Source organism: Colobus angolensis, unplaced genomic scaffold, assembly GCF_000951035.1.
Source record: "Colobus angolensis palliatus isolate OR3802 unplaced genomic scaffold, Cang.pa_1.0 Scaffold143, whole genome shotgun sequence".
Lineage (NCBI taxonomy): Eukaryota > Metazoa > Chordata > Mammalia > Primates > Cercopithecidae > Colobus > Colobus angolensis.
Window position 1 is genome coordinate 4,205,899 of NW_012114522.1, and position 17,853 is coordinate 4,223,751.

Below are 17,853 nucleotides of genomic sequence, written 5' to 3' on the forward strand. Positions count from 1 at the left end.
TCACTGCACTCCAGCCTGGGCGACAGAGACTCCGTCTCAAAATAATAATAATAATAATAATAAAAAAAAAACAAAATAAAAAGCCACATTTCTTAGCCTGTTACTGTAAAGGTAGATACGCATCACCCAGCCTATTTTTTCTCAGTCTCTGCATCCTTGGTCATGGTGTATTAACCCTTTAAGCCTAATAAGGATCATGGAAACTGCCTTGAGTCTGCAGCACCCATGGACACCTGCTTCCCAGCAAAGGGGAGGTCTGTGGTGCCCAGGCTTCTATCATTTCCTCTCAAGATCTGCTTCCAATGTTACTTGCCCAGAAAATCAGGGTTTTCATGGTCTTCAAGAAACAAATTTCTTTCACTCTTTGGAAACGTACCATTTTCCTCTGTGGTACACAGAATGTCTCCCTCAAGATGTCCACCTCCCAATCCCTGGAACTTGTGAGCATGGAACTTTACACGGTAAAGAAACTTCACAGGTGGCATTGAGTTAAGGATCCTGAGACGGAGAGATGACCCTGGATGACCCAGTTGGCTCCAATGTCATCACAGGGTTCTTATAAGTGAATGAAGGAGGCAGGAGGGTCACAGTCAGAGAAGACGTGATGGAGGAAGCAGAGGCAGGAGTGGCGCCATAGCTGGCCCTGACGATGGAAGAAAGGGCCCTGAGCCAAGGAATGTGGGTGGCCTCTAGGAACTGGAAAAGTCAAGAAAACCGTTTCTCCCCTGGGGCCTCCAGGAGGAATCAGCATGGCTGACACCTTCATTTTAGCCCAGTGAGATCCACATCAGACTTCTGACCTCCAGAACTGTAACATAACTTTGTGTCGCTTTAAGCCACTGAGTTTGTGGTTGTTAGTTACGGTGGCTATACTAATATATAATATAGTATAATATAACTATAATAACTAATACCTAATATGACACCTTCAGAATGACAATAGTTTAGCTGATTCATTGATATACATATATTTTTTTCTTTCTTTCTTTCTTTTTTTGAGATGAAGTCTCGCTCTGTTGCCCAGGCTGGAGCACAATGGCGCGATCTCATCTCACTGCAACCTCTGCCTCCCAAGTTCAAGCAATTCTCCTGCCTCAGCCTCTGGAGTAGCTGGGACTACAGGCACCCGCCAGCATGCCTGGCTAGTTTTTATATTTTTAGTAGAAACGGGCTTTTGCCATGTTGGCCAGGCTGGTCTTGAACTCCTGACCTCAGGTGTTATCCACCTGCCTCGGCCTCCCAAAGCGCTGGGATTACAGGTGTGAGCCACTGCACCCAGCCAATTCACTGATACATTAACTGATTGATTGATGTGTGTATTCATCAATATTGACTGATTGTCTAGAGTGGGTTATCCCCTGGGCATGACCCCAGGGATGGAGAAATGAACAAGCCTCAGCCCTTCCATCAAGGAGGGCACATTCCTTCTCCCTTCTTGTGTTCCCCGAATCACTATTTCCCACGTGAATATTATGAGTCCTGGGCCTGACTCCTAGGCCCCAGCTGAGTGACCTTGAACAGACACTTTAGACTTCTGTGCTGTGCAACACCTAATCTTGACCACAGAGGGGTCTGGCCTCTGTCCTTGGCCCCCAGTAGGTCACCTCTCAGCCCCTGGAATGTTTGGCCTGATTGGAGTGTCTTTGCTGACTGGGGGCCTTGACAGTCTACACTAACACAGTGATTTATGGCAGGGAGGCCTTAGGGCATGTGCTCTCAGCTTGACCTCTGAAGGGCTGGAGGCTCAGGACAGCTGTCGGGGTGCGGGTCAGCCATGCCAATGTAGCTGAGCTCCAGTAAAAACTCTGGGCACCAAGCTTGGGCAAGCTTCCCTGCTTGGTGACACTCTGTGTGCCTTGTCACATATTGTGGCCAGGGAGAGTTAGTGCTGCCCCCAACTCCACCAGGAGAGGACACCCAGAAGCTCTGTGCAGGGAGCCCTCCTGGAGCCCTATGCCTCTCCCTTGGCTGACTTTAGCCTTCCATTATCATCAGCCCAGCTCTGAGCACAGCAGCTGTCAGGGAGTGCTGGCAGTCCTTCTGGTGAGTTGAAGAGCCTGAGGGGGATCTTCAGGACCCCCAAACTTGCATTTGACATCAGAAGAAGTGAAGTTGGTTTGGGAACTACTCTCAGACATTTCATAAGCACCTGTTATTATGACTGTGTTCTTCAAGAACAGAGTCCAATGTTTCCTTTTTCTCAGCCCTAACTTCCTGGGACAGCCTGAAGCTGAGAAGTACCCATATGACAGGGCTGTGATTTCACCACCTTCTCCCAGGAGCCTTTCAAGAGAAATAGCAGTCGGGGGGACAGTCAGACATGACATCCAAATGGACAGGTGGGTTGTGTGGTCCCTGGAATGGGATGATGGCAAACTCTGCCCAGAGCCCCGTTGTTATTGGGATGATGCTGGGTTTGGTGCAGCAACCTGTTCGTGAAGTGCTGAGCCACAGAGCTCATGCAATCGCATGGCATTCATCCCCACTGAACTGAAAATGGACTGTTTTAAGGCCGAGAGACAGTGGGGATACAGAAAAATGCACTTTTCTCTGCAGCCCTGAGAACCATTAGGTTATGATATGGTTTAGATGTGTCCCCATCTACATCTCATCTTGAACTGTAGCTCCCATAATCCCCATGTCATTGGACTGACCCAGTGGGAGGTAACAGAATCACTGGGGTGGGTCGTTCCTGTGCTGTTCTTGTGTTAGTGGATAACTCTCATGAGATCAGATGGTTTTATAAAGAGGAGTTTCCCTGCACATGCTCTTTCTTGCCTGCTGCCATGTAAGATGTGACTTTGCTCCTCATTTGAGGAGCTCAAATTGTAAGGGCTCCCCAGCCATGTGGAACTGTGAGTCCATTAAACCTGTTTCCTTTATAAATTACTCAGTCTCAGGTATGTCTTTATTAGCAGTGTGAGAACAGATTAATATAGGTGACCATCAAATTTATCTCACAGCCACTGTGCCTGCAATATCATGATAAGTGCCATGCCCAAAGAAGGGGTAAATTAATGCCTGGGCACAGCCAGCCAGCCAGCAAGGCAGGGTACCTTGAGAGCATGTTCTGTGCACAGACACCTTTCTATCCAGTGAATGACGATGGAGAATATTTCTTTCTTTCTTTCCCTCCCTCCCTCCCTTCTTTCTTTCTTTTCTTTTCTTTTCTTTCTTTTCTTTCTTTTCTTTCGAGATGGAGTTTTGCCCTGTCAACAGGCTGGTGTGCAGTGGTGTGATCTTGGCTCACCGCAACCTCCACCTCCCGGGTTCAAGCGATTCTCATGCCTCAGCCTCCCGAGTAGCTGGGATTACAGGCGCCCATCACCACAACCAGCTAATTTTTGTATTTTTAGTAGAGATGAGGTTTCACCCTCTTGGCCAGGCTGGTCTCGAACTCTTGACCTCAAGTGATCCATCTGCCTCAGCCTCCCAAAGTGCTGGGATTACAGGTGTGAGCCACTGTGCCCAGCCAAGAATATATTTTGAGTGTCATTGTGTGCCCAACACTTTTCTATATGCTTCACCCATGTGAGCTTATTTAAACCTCTTGATGGCCATGTGAAGAAGGCCTATTAGTTCCACTTTAACAGAGAGGAGGTGGGATATCGATCGTCCAAACAGACACAAAGCTCCAGGCTTTCTCACTGCCCGGTCAGTCAGCACCATCTCTTTCATGGGCCACAGCAGTCTCCTACCAGGGCTCCCTACTTCTGCCTCTGCTCCTACAGTCTGTCTTCCTCATGGAAACCACAGTGATCCTTATAAAACACAAAGCAAGTCACTTCCCTGCTCAAAACATGCTGGTGATTTCCTGTCTCATTCCGAAGTAAATGCAACTATCTTGGGATGGTCTGCAAAGCCTTCCAAGATGAGGCTCTCTGGACTCATCCCCTCACCTTCTGCCCCTTTCTCCCTGCCTTGCTCCCCAGCTTCCCTACTGCCCTTACACTGGCCACAATGCTGCTGCTGCTGCTGCAACCCCAAGCATACACATGCTGCACAAAGCTGTGCTCAACAATACTCGTTGAATGAATGAATGAATGAATGAACAAACTCTCCCACGGTGCCTGGGACTAGAGGAAGAAAAGTAAAACTCTAAGCTGCCAACTGACTAAACAGCTGGGGCTTCTTGGCCAATGGGACCCCAGAGAAAGCTGGGAAGCTGACTTCCCGGGGCTGTAAAGGACGGGATGGGAGGTTGAACACTCCTCATCGTACCCTTCCCTCACTAGCCAACCACCATAAGTCTTTCTTCCCTAAGGACTAAACAGAAACCAACTCTTTCAAAAGACTCCGTGCTGATCATGCTGATGGCTGGCTCAGCTTCCCAGGCACAGAACAAAGACGAGACGGATGCTTCCTTCACCCCTTCCTGAGACGCCTGCTTCCTCTGTTCTTTTTCTTCAAACGTTCACCTGATCTTACATAAAATGTAGATTTACTAGGTATTAACTAAAGTCTCCCAAGTGTGTAACTGTTCCTTTCATTCCTGCTCCACCCCCTACAACCACCTACCTTCCCCTTTTTAAAGGAAAATGTATAAATACTAAACCTCCTGAGAACCTCTTTGGAAAAAACAGCCAAGTCTGTGACTTGCGTTTTCCCAGGTGCACCCTCAAGCTGGCTCAATAAACCGCGATTGATTGTGACACCTGCCTCAGTCGTTCATTTTGGTGGTTGAGATTCACACCCAGGACCCTGGCCCCAGATCTGGCCTCATCCCCCCTGGACTCAACATCTGCTGAGATCATGCTCCCTGTGGGGCAGGCGAGGAGGCGTTCACTGAGCACCTACCACGTGCCAGGTCTGGGCCTTGGACCTGCTCTCCTCGGCACCCCCAGCCACCAAGGTAAATGGGCTCCCAGTCTCCGCTGCACAGAGAAGGAAACCAGAGCTCAGCGCAGTCCAGGCTCTGGCCCAGGGACGCCTAGCCAGGAGGGCGCAGCCTGCTCTCCAATCGGCAATGGAGGATTTTAGCCTGCTCCTATGGAATATTAGGTAAAGCAGTTTCCAGTAACCAAGGGCAACGATTTCCCCATTGAGGAAATGTAAAATAAACCAAGCGTCCTGAAACCCTAAAGGCTTGTGATGAAATGGCAAAGTAAATAAATCTAAGGAAATCCCTCCGGAATAATTCTGGGACGCAAACTGACACAGGCCTTGGGCCAGGCCGGGAGTGGTGGCTCACGCCTGTAATCCCAGCACTTTGGGAGGCCAAGGCGGGCGGATCACCTGAGGTCAGGAGTTCGAGACCAGCCTGACCAACATGGGGAAACCTTGTCTCTACTAAAAGTACAAAATTAGCTGGGCATGGTGGTACACGCCCGTAATCCCAGCTACTCAGGAGGCTGAGGCAGGAGAATCTCTGGAACCTGGGAGGTGGAGGTTGCAGTGAGCCGAGATCATACCATTACACTCCAGCCTGGGTAACCAGAGCTAAACTCTGTCTTGAAAAAAAAACACCCACGCAGATGGGGAGAATTTCACGCCCATTTCCACTGTGTCCCTCAACACGTTCGTATGCAGTACATTTCATGTACATCCTCCTAGGTGAGAGACTCCAGCAGGTATCACCCCTTGGCACACCTGTCACCCTCTCCTGATGTTACATTAAAACGCTGTCTTCACTTTCTTCGCTGAAGCTCTCAGGCCCAGCAACTAGGCCCACACAGGGAAAAACCAAATGCATAACGTCCTAAGGATGTCATTTAGACATCACTGACAACCCTTCATTGAAACTGATGTATTCACCAGCACCCGTTGGGGCTGGCCAGGCACTTTCCTTTGTGAAAGGAAAATACCTTGGGCCCTCAAAATCCCTAAGCAAAAAGGAACACTCAAGCTGAAAACTGCTTAGGGCAAACCTGCCTCCCATCTGTTCAAAGTTATCTCTCTGCTCACTGAGATAAATGCAGAGCTGACTGCCTCCTTTGGAAAGGATAATCAGAAACTCAAAAGAATGCAACTGTTTATCTCTCGCCTACCTGTGATTTGGAAGCCCCCTCCCCGCTTGGAGTCTTCCTGTCTTTGCTTCCAGTTGTCCCACCTTTCCTGACCGAACCAATGTATTTCTTACATGTATTGATCGATGTCTCATGTCTCCCTAAAATGCCTAAAACCACGCTGTGCCCGGACCCCCTTGGGCGCATGTCGTCAGGACCGCCTGAGGCTGTCACAGGTGCACATCCTCAACCTTGGCAAAATACACTTTCTAAATTAACTGAGACCTGCCTCAGATGTTCTAGGTTTACATTTATACACTGCTTGGCTTACCCTTTGCAGCAATCATTGATAGGGGTTTTACTCAGGCTGTCAGCCTGGTTGTGTAATTGTGAGCAAGCGATCTAACCTGTACCTCACTTTCCGCAATCTTGGCGATACTCTGATGCATAGCAAGGTTTGAGAGCTGCTTTAGAGACGATGGGTGAGAAGCCAACAAGCTACCATGGGGGGGTGAGGGGGAGAATGCTGCTGGTACCCACCCCATAGCCTCTGGGCCGCCTGGGCTCAACCCCGGCAGGACACAACAAGTGGCCCGGCTGGAATTTGAGCCCAGGATGTCTGGCTCCACAGCCCACACTTGAGGCAGGATAGGTAGTCAAGGAAGTGACCATGTCCTTGGGACGCGGCGACCAAACCGTCAACACAACAAGCCTCAGCATTCACACTGTAGTCCGGCTCTTTCAAGCACAGTTATCTGAGTAGGGAACATTCCCTGCAGATGGCACGAGCCCTTTGATTTTATCTGTCCTCAGACTGACCCTCTGTTCATTATAATAGTAAAAAACAAAACACACCCTTGGGCGGAGACTGAAGATGCTAATGAGACACGTGATGTTTGAACAAGCGTGTACCGCTATCGAACATGTGCACTCGGAGGACCACCCCCGCCCCGCCAGAACATGCTTACTAGTGATGCCTCTTCCCACTCCCTTGTGAATAATCACATAAGACTCCCCAGAAAGGGAGTTTCCCCAGTAACAGTTAAGGCTGTCTCATCTGCTCTGAATATCTCCCAGGGTGTCCTGTCTATTCTGCACCTAACTTCCAGAACACTCTTTCTCCTTTGCAATAAATTGCTCTATGCTGCATCCCCTTTGCTGCGGTCTCTTGTTTATATTCTTTTACACTAAAAAGAACTGAGGTTTCACAACAGCCGTTAACACGCTAAGCAGCATGGCTGGGGTGATCACACCAGCACTAACACTAGAAAGTCTTTATTTTAAATCTCATCTTCCCCGCTTGCTGGCTGTGTAAAACCTGGGCAAGCTACATGGGCCAGCACAGAGAGGTTATGTAACCAGCCAAGGTCACACAGCATGTTAGTACTCAGAGGAAGATTAGAACTTGGTTTCCTCATGCCCAGCCGGGGATTTGAGTCTTGACTCCTCTGGGGAAAAAGTTGTTCCTTTCCTGCCTGCGGGCCCCAGGGCTTTGACAAATTGAGCCCCATCCTATGCATTTCTGGAGAAAACACTTCTTCACTCCTCCTCTGGGAAGGAAGGAAAATGCAGTGTCTTCCTCATGAATCTCATGAGAATAATCAAATACTCAAGAGGCACTTCAGATAGGAGCTGGCCCTGAACAAAGATCGGTTTCCGTTTAGTTTCCTGTGGCCGCCATGACAAAGCGCCACAAACTGGGTGCATTAAGACAACGAAGTTTATTCTCTCACGGTTCTGGAAGGCATTGGTATGAAACCAAGGTGTTGGCAGAGCCTCGCCCCCTCCATAGGCTCTGGGAGGGGCCCTTCCTGGGCTCTTCTGGCTTTTGGGGGCTGCACGTGTTCTTTGGTCTGCGGCCGCATCACTCCAGGCCCTCCCTCCGTCTTCACACGGCCTCCTTCCCTGTGTCTCTACGTCTTCTCATGGCCTTCTTATAAGGACACCCGCCATCAGAATTAGGACCCACCTGAATCCAGTAGGACCTAACCAATTGCATGATCTAACCAATCACATCCGCAAAGCCCTTATTTCCAAGTGTGGCCACATTCTGAGGTTCCAGATGGACATGATGTTTTGAAGGACACTATTTGGACTAAATTGTGTCCCCTCCCAAATTCTTAGGTTGCAGCCCTAACCTCCAGTATCCCATGTGACTATATGGAGGTAATTAAGTAATCAAATTCTTAAGTTGAAGCCCTCGCCTCCAATATCCCATGTGACTGCATTTGGAGACAGGGCCTTTAAGGAGGTAATTAAGGTTAGATAAGGTCATCAGGGTGGGGCCCTAATCCTATAGAACTGGTATCCTTATAAGAAAAGGGAGAGACCAGAGTTCTCTCTTTCATTCTCTCCCCTGCCCTCTACTCTTCCAAGCACAGAGAAATGACTGTGTGGCTGGGCGCGATGGCTCACGCCTGTAATCCCAGCACTTTGGAGGCCGAGGCAGGTGGATCACAAGGTCAGGAGATTGAGACCATCCTGGCTAACAAGGTGAAACCCCGTCTCTACTAAAAATACAAAAAATTAGCCGGGCGCGGTGGCGGGTGCCTGTAGTCCCAGCTACTCGGGAGGTTGAGGCAGGAGAATGGCATGAACCTGGGAGGTGGAGCTTGCAGTGAGCTGAGATGCACTTTAGCCTGGGTAGCAGAGCGAGACTCCATCTCAAAAAAAAAAATAAAAGAAATGACTGTGTGAGGAGGCAACGGGAAGGCAGCTGTCTGCAAGCCTGGAAGAGAGGCCTCACCAGAAGTCAACCCTCCTGGCACTGTGATCTTGGGCTTCAGCCTCCAGAACCTTGAGAGAACACATTTCTGTTGTTTAATCTACCAGTCAGTGGTATTCATCATGGCAGCCTAGCAGGTTAACAGAGACACGACTGACCCAGTGCAGCTCCCCTCCAGGTGAGGAGTTGCACTTCCCACCACTGCATGAGCTTCTCCCTGCTGGGGATGCCCGCTGACTCCCTGTCCACTTGGGCCTGGTCTCATCCAATGCTGGGCTCAGCATTGCCTCCTGCAGCCTGCTGTCCTTGACCTCCCCTTCACCCAGGAGCCCCTTGCCTCTCCTCTGTACTCAGAAGCAGGGAAGCTGTCATCGGAGATGACATACCCTGGCATGTCCCGAGTGCCAGCTGCTGTCTCAGGGCCCCATACACAGTCCTCCTGGCACACCATGAAGAACTATGACCGTCCCCATTTCACAGATGGGGAAACTGAGAGCTAGAGACCAGATGATGCTCCTGTGGTCACACAGTGAGGAAGTGGGGAGCCACGACACAGACCCAGGCCCTCTCCTCCTCCCGGTGCTGCCCAGCACACACTTGTTGATTCCTTCATAGCCAGGTGTCCACACTCCTACCTTTCTGACAGCTGAGGATGCTGCCTGAGGCAGGGGCTCTGTCTGGCTCAGCATGGCATCCCGTGACTCCTGCCCTAAGGAGGGCTCAGGTGCCCTCTCCTGCTCTCTCAAAGCCTCCCTGCAGGGCAAGCACGGCCGGCTTCACCTCCCCACCCCAGACCTGCACATGGTTGCACAGAGGAAAGAGGTGGTGTGGCGCGTGATCTCCGACATCCCCATTTCAGCTCGGCACCCCTTTTTCATCACCATTTTACATGATGACACCCAGATATCCTGGGCCTATTTCTCACCTGAGGAGAACTAATTTCCATAGAGCTTTGCTAACAGGGATGTTTGGAGACAAGAATCCTCAGCACCCCAGAAATGGACGGTGCCTCAGAGAGGACCGAGGCCAATCACCTCGGTTTCTGATGTGGACAAGGAGGATCGCATGGAGGGGACGCGGCCTGCCTGGATCACCGGACAATGAGTGCCAGGGTTGGACCTGAACCACCTCTGGGGTACCTGGCCAGGAGGATGTGAGGTTCTCGCACACACACAGACCCTGGGGCTTCTATGCTGGTCCCCACAGAGGCCATGTACCTGGCAGAGTGCAACGACAGCCTCGGTGGCTCTGACATTCTCCTCTTCCTCCAGGTCACACTGCATCAGCCTCTGCCTCTCCAGGACCTCGTGAAAAGCCTGTGAGGAAAACAAGAGCTGAGTCTGGTAGAAACATGCAGGGTTTTTTCCCAGAAGGTTCTCCAACTGTCCCCTGCATCTCAGGTCAGAAAGAGGGATGTTGGCCCCTGTATTACACACAAGGAAACGGAGGCATGGGCTGTCACATGGCTTTCACAGCTGATGCCAGAGCCAGCAAATCTGGTTTCCAGGAAACACCACAAACCACCACGCTTTTGTTAAACCCAGGATGAGCAGGGGTCACTGGGCCACTTCTGTCACCCCTCTGCCCTGGCCACAGCCACCCAAACGTCACTTTCTGACCACCCAGGCCACAGGAGACCCACTGATGGGAGCCCAGCAAGGGTGACGCAGACTGGCAACTGGAGATCAGTGCAGTCAGCAACCAGCCAGGCCCCACTCTGACCACGTGGCTGAGGCCCTTTCCTGAGGACCCCAGCAGAGTAGCAGGAGACTGGGCTACCCCAGGCATCAGCAGAGGGAGACCCGGCCAGCCCTAGACAAGAGCATCAGAGGCCCCGGCATCAGCACAGGGAGACCCGGCCAGCCCTAGGCAGAGCATCAGAGGCCCTGGCATCAGCATAGGGAGACCCAGCAGATGCCGCAGCACCAGCAGAGGGGCGAGGCAGGGCAGAAGGACAAAGGAACAGACTCTTCTCAGGGAAAGGCTGCAGGAGGAAATTCCCTGCGGGGCAGGTGTTTCAATGGAGTCTCTAAGGACAAAGAATGGCTCCCTGGAGGGAAGACGGGGAGCCATGCTCGGAGCAGCAGCAGAGACCAAGAGGGAAGACCCCATAGGACCTTTGGGGATGCTACGGGCAGGTGAGATGAGAGAGAAGGGTAGGACTGGAAAAAAGTGGGTGCTGAGTGTGTGCTGGGAGCCTGGTGTCGTTCATTCATTCTCCCACCCATTCCATCCTCCTTCCCTCATTCACTCGTTTGCCCATTTGTCCACGTCCTGGTTCACTCACGCACTCATGCGCTCATTCACCCTTCCCTGCCAGCGATCCAGGTATCCTGAACGCCAGCGCCGAGGCGTTCCGAGGACTGTACTGAGACCCTGGGACACGGAGGCCACCCAGGCACTGTCTCCACACTCTGGACTCGCAATGGGCTTTGTGACATCAAGGACAGGGGCCCAGAAATCTCCAAGTAATGAGGAGCTGAATAGCCTTATCTTCCTCTTATTTCAAACGGGTCTTCTCAAAGACAGAAAAACCCAGCCTGCCCCTATGTGGCAAACCGAGAAGCTCTCAGTGTGGCCCTAGAAGAGGCTCCCTGGGTAAGGGAGGCAGCTAGACAGGGACCTAGAGGCCTCTCCTCTGTTCTCAGGGGACCCCTCCATTGGCTTCTCATGGCAGTGGTGCCACCACCACCAGGTTGGCCCCTGGGCCTCTATTCTGGGCTGAGCCTGGACCCAGACAGGGTGCCGCCCACCTCTTGGCAGAACTGAGATGCGCTGTACCAAGTGCTGATGCAGGGCAGGCGGACCCAGGCAAACAGTGAGGCTGGGGCTGCCCCTTCCTTGGACTCACGGAATCCTAACAATGCTGTGATACAGGTGCCATTATGCCCATTTCACAGATGTGGAAGCTGAGGGCCAGAGGGTAAGCAACATGCCCAAGGTCACCCAGCCATTCAGCACCCAAACCCAGGTGTGGCTGGCCTCAGCGCTCAGTGCTTAACCAGCCTGCAAGATGGTCACGGACAAGCTGGCCCTCCCCCAGCTCCACTGCTCATTACCAGGGAAAGCAAGCAGAGCGAAACCAGAGCTCAGTGGTCTCTCTGAGAACTGAAAAGCCCAGGTCCTTGGAGCCTGCACTGGGGCCAGCTGACCCCTTCTCCTTGGAGAGTGACATCTTGCTTTCTGTCCTTCAGGTCTTCTTGTCCCCTTCTCAGGCAAGACCAAGGGTACCTCCGACCTTGACCACTTCCTGGCGCTGCCCATTCAACCCAAGCAAGACTGGGGGCTCCCTTCCTTCTCCCGGACTTGCAGCCGACCCACAAGGGCCCTGTCCCTGGGTGTGTGAGCCTGCCTTACTCTCTGTGACACACTTGTCCCCTCTGGGCCACACATTGCTTCCTTCACGTCATTGCCACCATCTGTGCACCCCTGCTATGCGTTTGCACTCTGCCAAGCTCTCTACGGATCCTACCCCCTCCTCTTCTCAGCAGCCCAGTGAGGGCAGCACAGCTCTTATCACCCGCTTACAGTCTACTGTAGGACACTAGGGGTGTAGGGACTAAGGGACTGAGATTCGGTCACTCGGCTGATGCATGGGAAGTAGGGAGATAACCTCACGTCTGATGAGTACCTCCAGCTCCCCGTGCTCAGTCATGGGAACAGAGCTACCACCAGCTCACCCACATGTGCAGAGGCCGGGGATGTGGGTCACCTTGAGAAACGTTTCCGGGTCAGCAGTCGGCTGGGCCTCAGCCAGGAAGCTTCTCCGTTCCTCCTCTTGGGCCAGCGTGAGTTTTGCCGTCCCCTCCACCTGGTGAGCCAGAGATGCCTTGACTAGGTCTTTGCCTCGCTGGACGAACTCTGGGATTGAAAAAAGCCACAGCACAGGAGGTGACTCTCTGAGCCAGACTTTCAGCGGGGACCCTCATGTGTTCTCCTGTCCAGAGGTTGGGGAAGCTTGTGTTGGCCGCAGAGAGAGTGCCCGCCCTGCCGGTGACACACCTGGGTCTCCTTCTGTGGGTCCTACTGGTAGTGTGACCTCAGCTAAGCCCAGAGACCTCTACGTCTTGAGCCTTGCCCCACCCGCACCCCAGGCTCAGCCTTGGGACAGGAGCATGCGTGGGACACACACATGGCTCAGCCACCCCGCATGGCTCAGCCACCCTGGACTCCCCTTCCTGCCCCACACACTGGATGACGGCCCACCCTTGCCCACCCTGCCGCTGAGCAGGGCCACATGACTCTAGCAGGACCAGGAGGGGCCGCTGGGCGACACAGGCCACTTTGTGTAAATTTCTAGTGTGAGACCCTCACCCTCCTCTGTCCCTCTGCAGTTCCTGGTGGCTTTGCTGCAGGACATGAGGGCTCAATCAGACTGAACCTCTGGTGAGTGAGTGCAGCAGGTGACCTCTGCCCTGGGCAGTGGCCCTCATGGACTCCGCTGTACAGGGAAGGGAAGAGAGCCCCAGAGAGCAGCCCAGTGACCCAGTCCCTAGGGCAGAAGCAGAAAGGCCGCCTGTGCCCAGTGTCATGAGCACACTGCCCCAGGCTGCCAGCCCTCACACCGCTCAGCCCCAGGGACCCAGAAGGCCAGCGTCATGGACCGCGGCACCCGTGCCCACGGCTCACCCCGGCTGAAATGCTCTGCCTCCTGCCAGAAGGCCTTGTGCTGCTGCGTGAGCAGCTCCTCCTTCTGCCGCCCGGACAGCTTCCCCTCACTGGCCAGCAGCTCCAGGCCACGGGAGATGGCAGCCAGCCGGCACCTCGTCTCCTCCTGGACTTGCAGCTTCAGAAACTCAATCACTTTTGCCATGTGTGCCCGCCCCATCGTCCTCTCCAGGGCATCCTGCAGAAAGAAACACACAGGACCACAGCTGGGGTGTCCTGGGAACCACCAGGGCACGTGAACTAATGGCTGGGAGGAGGCCGCCAGGGTCATTCACTAACGGCACTGCCTGGCATTCGGCTTCCGGTAGAGCAGAGCTCAGAGGAATGAACTCCCTTCTCCTTCCTGAGTAAGATCCGGGTCTGCCCCCGAGGTGAGGATTAAGTGCCTCTCCCAGGGGTGCGGGGAGGGTGACGCTGGTTAGCACATAGGCACTTAGTCGCCAGTAGCGCTCCCCAGAGGGCCACTCTCCCAGGAGGGAATCCAGGTTTGCAAACAGTCAAGGAGGAAAAGCCACCTTGCTTAGAGCCACCTCCCCCGGCCAATCTGGCCCTGTGGCCCCCACAGGGCTGGGGAGGAAATGCGAAATGCCAGCAGTTCCTGGCTTTCTTTCCAGCTCCAGAGAGCCTGACTGCTGGGGACGGCTGAGATTTTCAGGGCAATGATTGGCTTCCTACAGGACTCCCCACACTCAGATTCTGCAGAAGGCCCTCCCCAGCCCCACCTCATCATTTCACAGACCCTTAGAAAAGACAGGGGGAAATGTCCACCCAGGCAGCCAAGAGCCCTGCACACCCGAGAGCGACTGCTCATGGAATGAGAGTAAGGGGGAAAGCAGGGGCGGGCGGGGGGCCTTGGCATCTCCCTCGGCGCAGACTCTGCATCCCCTATGCCCAACCACGCCTAGCTCAGGCCTGGGCACCTGTGTGCTGGGCCAAGGCCACGGGCCAGTCCTGCTCCCCAGCCTCCCATCTCTGCCCCATGCTCTGACCCCGCCTCACAGACCAGGGGGCCTTTCAGAGATGCTGATGGTTCCGTCAGCCATGGCCTCAAACTCTCCTGTTGCTGCCCTGAGATCAAGTCCAGCACCCCGGGCGTGGTGCAGGAAGCTCTGTGGGGCTCTGTCCCGCACACCTGCCTGCTCCCGGACGCCCAGCCTCTGCACATGCGGAGCCCTCCTCCTGGAACACCCTCACTGCCTCCTCTCACTCCCCTGCCCGGCCAGGTTCTTCTCATCCTCACGGGTTCTGTGGTCCTTCCCTGCTTGTCCCCACCCTCACTGGTCCCCTGCTCTGTTCTCCACTGCCCCAGGGTTCCTGTCTTCAAGGAGGTGATTGTGAAGGGCAGTCCCAGCCTGGACTGAGAGCCCTTGAAGACAGGGGCCAGGCCTGAGTTGCCCATGTCCCCTTCACCAGCCATGGCCACACTGTGCACTGAGCTGCACTGGCCTCGGTTCCCACAAGACCAGGGCAAGAATATCCCCCAGTGATGGACATGGACGGCGAGACTCATTCCAGCAGCCTGTGACCACTAGAGGGCGCAAGAGGATAAGCAGAGGTGCCGGGTGGACCACAGGAAGGGCAGCTCTGGCCACCTCTAAAGAACACAGGAGGATGTTGAGAACCCAACACAGGCTGACTAGAGTAGGCAGTGGTGGTGCAATCGATGGGCTTATATTGGAGGTAGGATGGGAGTGGAGAGAGGGGCCTGAGAAAAGGGATGTGGGATGTGGCATGTGGGATAGGGCCCCCGATCTGCTCTGAATATGGCTGAGTCCTCGACAGTGCCGGGCTCAGACTTGGCTCCCAGGACCTGGGCCCAAGCTCCTCACCTGACCCCTGCCACATAGATTTGACGTGAGGATTAAGGAAGTCAAAATATGTCAAGCATTGAGAACAAGGGCCGGGGCACTGTGAGCCTCCGAGTGTCAGCTGTTTTCATCATTATCTATAGCCGGTCCCCACATTTGTCTTGGCAGCTGTTTATTTCTAGTGTATCTCAAGAAACTGAATCTGAACACTGCCAGGGTCCCTTTGAAGGGCTCTTCCAGTTTTAATATTCAGAGATGCACATTCCAGCTCCAAATGCCCAGGCCAGAAAGACGGGATGCCACTGTGCGAATTCCAACTCTTCTGTGTTCTGAGATACAGAAGCCATATTTTTCCCCTTTGGTACCCGGTATGCAGGCACAGTGAATCCATCCCTCTTCCATACAAACATAGACCGTGTAGCCCTGTCCACGCATCATTACAATAATTTGTTGTTGTCTGCTTCTTCTGCTGACATGTGGCCTGTGGGGCTCTAATGACTAACAAGTACTGAATGCTTCCTATGTGCTGGGCTCTGCTCTAAAAAGTTTATATACAGACGAGTCTTTAACACTCCCAACTACCCTGTGAAAGAGCAGGTGCTATTACAGCCCCCGTTGCACAGATGATGAAACCAAGTCACAGAGAGGTTAAATTATCTGCCCAAGATCACATAGCTAACGAGTGGCAAGACTGCAGCGGGAGCTCCAGTTTCTTCCCTGAGCCTGCATTCCTAATCTCTGCAATATGGTTTCCATTAACAGCATGTGGCACACAGTAGGTGCTCATTAAACACTGGCTGAAGGACAGTCATGCTGTTAAACTGGATGATCCCTTTTCGTCTTCCTATTTGGAAGTTATTGGCTGATACTCTGGCCAGAGTCAGCAAAGGATGTATTTTCTTTTTTCTGCATCAATATCCTGCTGATAGCAAAAGAAAAAAATAAAGGAAGAAAAGTCTTTCACCTTTGCAGAGCATTAATATGAGTCAGCAGCCTTATCAAACTGAAATTCAATTCAAAGGGGCTTGGGCAGCAAACCAGGCAGCTTCAGGCCCAGGCTCAGTGATGTCATTAGACAGGACAGGGATCTTAGGTGGGTCACTGAGTGGGCTCCTTATCAGTATGCTGTGAATCAAATATCTTCCAAGCCTAGCTTTCGGTAGTGTTGAGAGAAAAAGAAGGCCATGTGTGCATATGCTGAGAAAAAGCATACGAAGTTCTCAAACAACTGTGTGGACGTGGGGGTCTTGTTAAAGTGTAGACCTGCGTGGGAGGGGTGGAGGGCAGAATTCTGCATTCTAACCAGCTCCCGGTGCTGCCGATGCTGTGGTCTGTGGATCACACCTGGAGGGGCAGAATGGATGGGGAGGGGCCTGCGGTGTGCAAGAAGGGGTGGCGAGGATCTGCCGAGGCTCAGCTTTCCCATGGGTCTGAGGAGCCGAGTCTGTGCTGAGGGCGGGGAGGCCACTGGAGGGTTCTGAGCCGAGCGGCCACGTGGGCTGCTGCACAGGACAGGGAAATGGGCGCAGAGCAGCATCAGAGGGCTCGTTCCCTGGGCCTAGTACCCACTGACTGGCGCACATAGGACGAGCCCAGTGTGTGCCAGGAGGAACCCAGTGGTGACTGGGGTGTTAGGAGTCACTCGGCATCTACCCAGGCCCTGCCTGTGGCAACTCTTAGCACTATTATTTTATAAATAGAGGAACAGACGCTAAGAGAGGCTAAGTGATGTGTTCAAGATCACACAGCTCCTAACAACAGAGCCCAGCGTCAAAGCTGGATTTGCAGATTTCTCTCCTATGAGTGTCCAACCCTTTGAATGTGAGGACTTTTTTGCTCACCTGTGGTTGGCAGGCTTCATAAAAATAAGCAGGGACCTTTTCTGTTTTTTGGGGTTTTTTGCTTATCAGCTATTGTTATAGTGTATTTTATATGTGGTCTAAGACAATTCTTCTTCTTGCAATGCGGCCAGGGAAGCCAAAAGGTTGGACACTCATGCATCAGGGGTTTGTATCCCTGGCCTCCCATCAGAATAGTTCACAGAGTTTTAAAACCCACAATGCCAGGGCCTCCACTCCAGACCAATCACATCAGAACCTCAGAGTGAAGGCCAGGAAAAGGCATTGTTAAAGAACTCTGCAGGCAAAACAGGGCAGTCAGGAAAGTAAATCAATGCTGTGTCTACACCAGTGGGCGTCAACCCCAGCGCCCACTGTCATCACTGGGGAGCTCGAAAAACCCCAGTGCCCAGCCAGGTTGCACCCCAGTCTCATTAAGTCAGAAACTCTGGGATGGAGACCCATCTGGGGCCCAAGAATCAGTACTTTTTAAAGCTCCGCAGATAATTTCAATGTGTAATTTCAAGTTTAGGACCAGGGTTCTATGCTGTAGTAATACTGAGCTGGCCAGAGTCTTCACTCATTGGATGGATGGATGGATGGATGGATGGATGGATGGATGGATGGATGGATGGATGGATGGATGGATGAGTAGGTGAGTAGATAGATGGGTGAAAGGATGGATGAGTGCATGGATGGATGGATGGATGGATGGATGGATGAGTAGGTGGATGGATGGATGGGTAGATGGATGGGTGGGTGGACAAATGGGTGGGAGGGCAGATGGATGGATGGGTGGGTGGGTGGATGGATGGATGGATGGATGGATGGATGGATGGATGAATAAACAGGTGGGAAGGCAGATGGAT

At 52.8% G+C, this 17,853-nt stretch overlaps 1 protein-coding gene across 1 annotated transcript in view; it reads right to left on the reverse strand.

Annotated features, from left to right (window-relative positions):
* EVC (Ellis van Creveld protein) overlaps positions 1 to 17,853 on the reverse strand; it is a 102,482-nt gene that overhangs the window by 41,839 nt on the left and 42,790 nt on the right. The window contains exons 9-12 of the mRNA XM_011935450.1: positions 13,300 to 13,516; positions 12,383 to 12,531; positions 9,888 to 9,986; positions 6,197 to 6,214 (exon numbers count right to left, since the gene is read on the reverse strand). Of these exons, the coding sequence (XP_011790840.1) occupies positions 6,197 to 6,214; positions 9,888 to 9,986; positions 12,383 to 12,531; positions 13,300 to 13,516 (483 nt within the window). The remainder of the gene's footprint in view (positions 1 to 6,196; positions 6,215 to 9,887; positions 9,987 to 12,382; positions 12,532 to 13,299; positions 13,517 to 17,853) is intronic.